Here is a 7157-nt window from a genome sequence, read left to right on the forward strand (position 1 = left end):
CGGAGCCGCCGAAACATCAGAATCAGCGAGCTGTCGGCTTTCAGCCCCGACCGTGTCCGTGCCATCGGGTGAGAAAGGCGACATCTCACTGATTCTGATGCGTCGGCGGCTCTGAGCTTTGTGTTTACGTCTTTGTGCAGAATCCGTGTTCCTGCTCTCATTTACTGTTTCAGCTGTTTGGTGGTTGTTAAAGTTTTGTGAGGTTTAACCTGAGATTCTGGCGTTGGTGCAAAATGCAGCTGCTCGCATTTTAACAAGAACTGGGAAATTTGAGCACATTACCCCTGTTCTGAGATCTCTTCACTGGCTACCTTGTCAGGTTTGAGCAGATTTTAAGGTCCTGCTGCTCACCTACAAGGCTTTAAACGGATTGGCACCTTCATACCTCTCCGACCTTTTACACCTTTATGTTCCATCTCGTGCTCTCCGATCTCAGGACTCTGGTCTTCTAAAAGTTCTTAGAGCCAGAAAAAAGTCAATTGGAGAGCTTTTTCTTTTCATGCCCCGTTTCTGTGGAACAACCTCCCACAAGATATTCGGCAGGCTGCTCTGTGGAGGTTTTTAAAACCAAGTTGAAGACACATTTGTTCACCCGATCCTACATGTCTTAATTCTATGGCTTTTAGTTTTTACATTTTTATTGTTTTTAACTTGTATTGTGTCTTTTACCTGTATTGCTATGTATCGCTTTTATTTTATTTATCTCTTTAGTTGTACAGCACTTTGTTTGAAAGCGCTTTATAAATAAAGTTATTATTATTATTATTATTACAAGGTCCACGTTTACGGGAACATCTGCCACAGATATGGGAGAATATTTGATTTCTATTGTAGACAGAAGCCACGGGTGTGTTCAGTCAAACATTTAGAATAAACTTTGGTCTATAAATGTGTTTCATGATTTATTTTTAACTCCAACTGCTTATTTGTACTATGCTTTCATTTCAGAGTGCAATGAGAAATAAAAAGGATATTTTCAATAAAACTGTCACGATCCTGGGTCTGTGACTCAGTGTTTTCTGTTTTGTATTGTTAATCTTTGATTTCATGATGTGTCTTTGTTTATTCTTACGTTTTGGTTCTGTGTTTTGTTGTACCTCTAAGTTCAGTCTTTGTATTTCCTGCTTTGTTGTGAAGGTCCGTGTCTCATGTCAGTGTGTTTAGTTTGCGTTTCCTCTGTCTCGTCTTGTCAATCACTCCCAGCTGTGTCCTCCTTCTGTGTCTCATTCCCTCGTTATCCCTCTGTGTATTTAAACCTTGTGTTTGCCTCTGTTAGTTGCTGGTTTGTCTGTGTATCTGTCAGGGTCCTGGGTCTCCTGATCTAGTGGTTTCAGTTCTTTGTGATTTTTGTGTTATGTCAGTTTAGTTTGTGAGTTATTCTATGCTTCCTAGGTTTTGATTCCCTGTCCCCCTTGTTTCTCTGTGCACTCTGTTCTGTGTTTAGTCTTCTCTGTCCATTTGTTCCGCCCTGTGTTGTTGCCTTCTGTGTCTCCCTCTGTGTAACTGTCTATATAGTGATGTGTTGTGGTGCTTTGCTCCCACCCCTTGTGTTCCGTGTTTTCGTCTTCCCTTCGTGTACTTCTTCATATTCGTGTACTATTAGTTTTTAGGTTTTTGCTTAGTTTCCATGCTCACCTTCGCCATTTCTGTTTGTATCACCATGTGATGAATAAACTCACTTGCATCTGAGCTGCCTGCATAAAGGGTCCTTTGATAATTTACACACGGCTCGCAAACCGTGACAAAAACACTGGAAAAATTGGGCTGTTCTAAAACGTTTGACGGGTAGTGTATATATTTAGTTTATATATTTTCTTTATTTATAATAGTTTGTTTTATATTGTAGCAAAGTGTTACTTGGATACTTCTCTATGTGCTTCTTCATGTGCAATTTTGTTGCATTCTGAGCCTAAGAAATTTATTGTGATGAACTGCTGTTAGAATCAAGTTAAATTCTGATAAATCAGACAATTACCTCTCCAGCTGTTGTTACAGTCTTTGTTTATCGGGTCCTTACAGGGTAAAAGATGACGACACCTAAAGAAATCCTTCTGGGGACTTTGGAGGATTTGGGATGTGATGACTTTGAAAAATTTAAGTGGCATCTGAAGAACGGGTCTGTAGAAGGTTTACCAGCAATCCCAGTGAGTAAACTGGAGAATGCAGAGAGGACGGACATAGTGGATCTGATGTTTGATACCTACTCTATCAACACTTTTGAAGTCACTAAAAATCTTTTGGGGAGGATAAACGAGAATGATCTGTTGGAGAATTTAAATAAAACCATCCCAGAACCCACAGGTAAGTCAGGGAATGACTAAACAAAAAACACATAAACAATAAAAACCTTAGTTAACATTACACAGGTGCCATTAAAATCCATATAAATAATAAATCCAAAGCACTTGCCAACACTTTCAGGAGTGAGAGACTGCAGAAAGCCAACAGTTTATGTTTTATGCATCTGCACAAATAACCTCCTGTGTACACATGAATATCTGCTCTTTGGGTTGGTTTGATTAAAATGGGACCAGCAGCAGGTTTTCTGCCCATTTTACAGATTTATATTGTCAGATTGGTTTTAGAGCTGTTTTATCAACATAAATGAGGCGACAACAACAGTTTGGGACACGTCACAAATATGATCAAAGTGCTTTCTCTTAAATCTATTTACCAGTTGAAGGTAAAGTTAAAAAAATGGCTGCCATTTCTTTCTGCTGTTTGGAGACCCAAACAAAAAAATGCCCAGACAGTAAATGCTTTTTATTATGGTTGATAAACAGGACACTAAGGTGATTGGTCAAAGGTTGGAGGAAAGCCACAGTTCTCCTTATATGACTAAAATCCACCATTTCAGCTCATGTGTTTTCTTCTGCAGCTTTCTTGGAGATTCCACTTCAGCCTTCTGCTGGCAACGCTCCAGTTACCAAGCTTCCCTTAGGCAGCATCATTAGAAGACATAGCATACATTTACACTGCTATGCAGATGACACCCAGCTCCATCTGTCCATGAAGTCAGATAACACACACCAATGAGTTAAACTGCAGGAATGTCTTAAAGACACAAAGACCTGGATGGCCGCTAACTTTCTGCTTCTTAATACAGATAAAACTGAGGTTATTGTACTCGGCCCTGAAAATCTTAGAAATATGGTATCTAAGCAGATTCTTACTCTGGATGGCATTACCTTGGCCTCCAGTAACACTGTGAGGAACCTTGGAGTCATTTTTGACCAGGACATGTCCTTCAACGCACATATTAAACAAACATGTAAGACTGCTTTCTTCCATTTGTGCAACTAAAGTTAGAAATATCCTGTCTCAGAGAGACTCTGAAAAACTAGTTCATGCATTTATTACTTCCAGGCTGGACGACTGTAATTCATTATTATCAGGATGTCCAAAAAACTCACTGAAAAGCCTTCAGCTAATCCATAATGCTGCAGCAAGAGTCCTGACAGGGACTAGAAAGAGAGAGCAGATTTCTCCTGTATCGACTTCCTGTTAAATCCAGAATTGAATTCAAAATCCTGCTCCTCACATACAAGGTCTTAAATAATCAGGCCCCATCTTATCTTAATGACCTTGTAGTACCATATGACCCTGTTAGAGCACTTCGCTCTCGCTCTGCAGGCCTACTTGTTGTTCACAGAGTATTTAAAAGTAGAATGGGAGGCAGAGCCTTCAGTTTTCAGGACCCAAAAAGATATTTGTTTTTTTTTTCAGTTGTATTATTGTAGGTTCTTTATCTTACAATATAAAGCACATTGGGGTGACTGTTGTTGTTATTTGGAGGAATTAAAAAAAAACTTTTATACTTGAAATTCTTTCATTTATTCTACATATTTATTCATTACTGGCTCCATAGTGTTGTTTATGTAATATGTGAAATGTTGCTAGTATTGATTTGGTGCTGTATAAATAAACATAATTAAATCGAATGTGTCTCTATAAAACCTGCCCTCAGTTATAACCCAAGTGTCAGGGCTCAATGGCTCATGAAAAGGAATGGAGTCAAGCACAGAACCAAAAAACGGAGGCTGAGTGACTTTTAACAGAAATGTATTTTACTAGATTTCTTGACGGAGAAAGCTGAATCACGGCTAAATTCAACAGCAAGCGAGGTATTATGAGAAGTGCAGAGCTGAGGCCAGAACATAAGCTGAGGCAGGTCAAAGGAACAACAGGGGCAGAATCGGGCGAATAGAAACTATCCAGGATCACTGGAACAAAGGAGATAATAATCAGAGTGGTCCACAGTGTAGTGAATGAGTCCAAGATTTAAAAACTAAGAGGTGTTACGTGGCTGCAGGTGGAGATCAGCTGGAGGAGGAGATGAATTAAATCTGGGTACAGAGTGAGATGTGGGTGCACAGGGAGGCAGGCAGCTGAGGATGGCAGTTTGCAAGAGTGAGTTTTCCCAGCAGTGGCAGGGCAGAATCCTGAGGCGTGACTTATGGCGAGAGTTGGAAGATATATCCAGGTGCCGACTAGGGAACAGGAAAAGAGGGTTACGCGAAACAAGCTGAGGAGCACAAGACAAAATGTGAGGCAGAGAACTGACTGTGGTAAGCAGACAATCTGGAGAAGGTTCATTGTGAGTGCTGCTCATAAATACTGCCGGAGTAATTGGCAACAGGTGAGGAGCAGGGAGGAGTGAGGAGGGCTCCACCCAGGCGAGGAGAGCTGATGCTGTGGAAAGTTACTCAGACTCACTCGGATCATGACACCAAGAGTCCAGTGAACTGAACACATAACCACAGTAACCAGAATGCAGTTTTCTCATTTGTGTCATTTGCTGTTTATTCATGCAGAGATTCTCACTGAGTGTCAGCTCAAACTCAAGTCAGACCTGAAGCAGAAGTTCCAGTGTGTGCTCGAGGGGATTTCTACAACAGAAAACCCGACCCTCCTGAGTCAGATCTACACAGAGCTCTACATCACAGGGGGAGGGACTGCAGAGGTCAATGATGAACATGAGGTCAGACAGATTGAAACAGCATCCAGGAAACCAGACAGACCAGAAACAACCATCAGACAAGAAGACATCTTTAAACTCCCACCTGGAAGAGATAAACCAATCAGAACAGTGCTGACAATGGGAGTGGCTGGCATTGGGAAAACAGTCCTAACACAGAAGTTCACCCTGGACTGGGCTGAAGACAAAGCCAACCAGGACATCCAGTTCATGTTTCCATTCACTTTCAGAGAGCTGAATCTGCTGAAAGAGGAAAAGTTCAGCTTGGTGGAACTTGTTCATCACTTCTTCACTGAAACCAAAGAAGCAGGAATCTGCAGCTTTGAAGACTTCCAGGTTGTGTTCATCTTTGATGGTCTGGATGAGTGTCGACCTCCTCTGAACTTCCACAAAACTACAATCCTGACTGACCCTAGAAAGTCCACCTCAGTGGATGTGCTGCTGATAAACCTCATCAGGGGGAAACTGCTTCCCTCTGCTCGCCTCTGGATAACCACACGACCTGCAGCAGCCAATCAGATCCCTCCTGACTGTGTTGGCGTGGTGACAGAGGTCAGAGGGTTCACTGACCCACAGAAGGAGGAGTACTTCAGGAAGAGATTCAGAGATGAGGAGCAGGCCAGCAGCATCATCTCCCACATCAAGACATCACGAAGCCTCCACATCATGTGCCACATCCCAGTCTTCTGCTGGATCACTGCTACAGTTCTGGAGTTTGTCATGAAGAACAAAGAGAGCGAAGATCTGCCTAAGACTCTCACAGAGCTCTACCTACGCCTTGTGCTATTTCACCTAAAAACGAAGGACATCAAGTATGATGGAGGAGCTGAGACAGAGTCGTGCAGGAAGATCATTGAGTCTCTGGGAAAACTGGCCTTTGATCAGCTGCAGAAAGGAAACCTGATCTTCTATGAATCAGACCTGACAGAGTGTGGCATCGATATCAGAGCAGCCTCAGTGTACTCAGGAGTGTTCACACAGATCTTTAAAGCTGATGAGTGCCACATGTTCAACAACGTTGTTTACTGTTTCATCCATCTGAGCATTCAGGAGTTCTTTGCTGCTCTTCATGTCTATCTGACCTTCATCAACTCTGGAGTCAACCTGCTTAAGAAACAATCTCCTCTCTTTAAAATCTTCCAGAAAACACTTACTGTAAAAGACTTCTACCAGAGTGCTGTGGACAAAGCCTTAGAGAGTCCAAATGGCCACCTGGACTTGTTCCTCCGCTTCCTCCTGGGTCTTTCACTGCAGACCAATCAGGATCTCCTATGCATGCTGACACAGACAGGAAGTAGCTCACAGACCAATCAGGAAACAGTTCACTACATCAAGAAGAAGCTCAGTGGGAAACTGTCTGCAGAGAAAAGCATCAACCTGTTCCACTGTCTGAATGAACTGGATGATCGTTCTCTAGTGGAGGAGATCCAACAGTCCCTGAGATCAGGACGTCTCTCCACAGATCAACTGTCTCCTGCTCAGTGGTCGGCTCTGGTCTTCATCTTACTGTCATCAGATCTGGATGAGTTCGACCTGGAGAAATACTCCTGTTCAGAGGAGGCATTTTTGAAGCTGCTGCCAGTGGTCAAAGCATCCAAGAAAGTGCTGTAAGTGAATCTATGAACAAATATGTTTAATAATGCTAGATGAATAAAAGAATATGTCTCCATTGTCATTCTTCCTCAGGCTGAGAGATTGTGAACTCTCAAAAAGAAGCTTTGAAGCTTTGTCTGAAATTCTCAGCTCCCCATCCAATCATCTGAGAGAGCTGGACCTGAGCTCGAACTACCTGCAGGATTCAGAATTGGATTTGCTGTGTGTTGGACTAAAGAGTCCTGACTGTAAACTTGAAACTCTCAGGTAAGGATACAGACTTTTTGACACTTTTTGACTCTTAAATCTGTAAGTTTATCTTGATGCGGACGTTCAAAGTCAGCACAATTTTCCTTTTAAGTTCCTGAGTTTATATTTTTGACTGTCAGGTTGTCTGGACAGATGTTTTTATTTTATTTTGTTTTTTTTACTTGTCCCTAAAGTCAGAACTAAACCCACATGTAGATGACTTTCTGTTACTGGAGCAGCCTTCCTGAAGACAGCAGTGTGTTTTCATGCTTTTAAAGCCAAACTCACCTTTCAGACCTGGCTTTCATTTATTATCTATTTTTGTTTGTTTATTATA

The 7157-nt window shown here is 41.9% G+C and overlaps 1 protein-coding gene across 1 annotated transcript; it reads left to right on the plus strand.

The window, feature by feature from the left end:
* Positions 1 to 2027: 2027 nt before the first annotated feature.
* On the plus strand, positions 2028 to 6842 carry LOC147300729 (protein NLRC3-like). Its single transcript, XM_086284854.1, has 3 exons — positions 2028 to 2301; positions 4815 to 6585; positions 6665 to 6842. The coding sequence occupies exons 1-3, from the start codon at positions 2028 to 2030 to the stop codon at positions 6840 to 6842; spliced, it is 2223 nt and encodes a 740-aa protein (XP_086140980.1).
* Positions 6843 to 7157: the final 315 nt, after the last annotated feature.

This window comes from Aulonocara sp. 'chitande type north' Nkhata Bay, unplaced genomic scaffold (assembly GCF_057382095.1).
Source record: "Aulonocara sp. 'chitande type north' Nkhata Bay isolate Kocher_YH1m ecotype deep benthic unplaced genomic scaffold, A_spYH_male_GT1.1 unmapped_scaffold_8, whole genome shotgun sequence".
Taxonomy (NCBI): domain Eukaryota; kingdom Metazoa; phylum Chordata; class Actinopteri; order Cichliformes; family Cichlidae; genus Aulonocara; species Aulonocara sp. 'chitande type north' Nkhata Bay.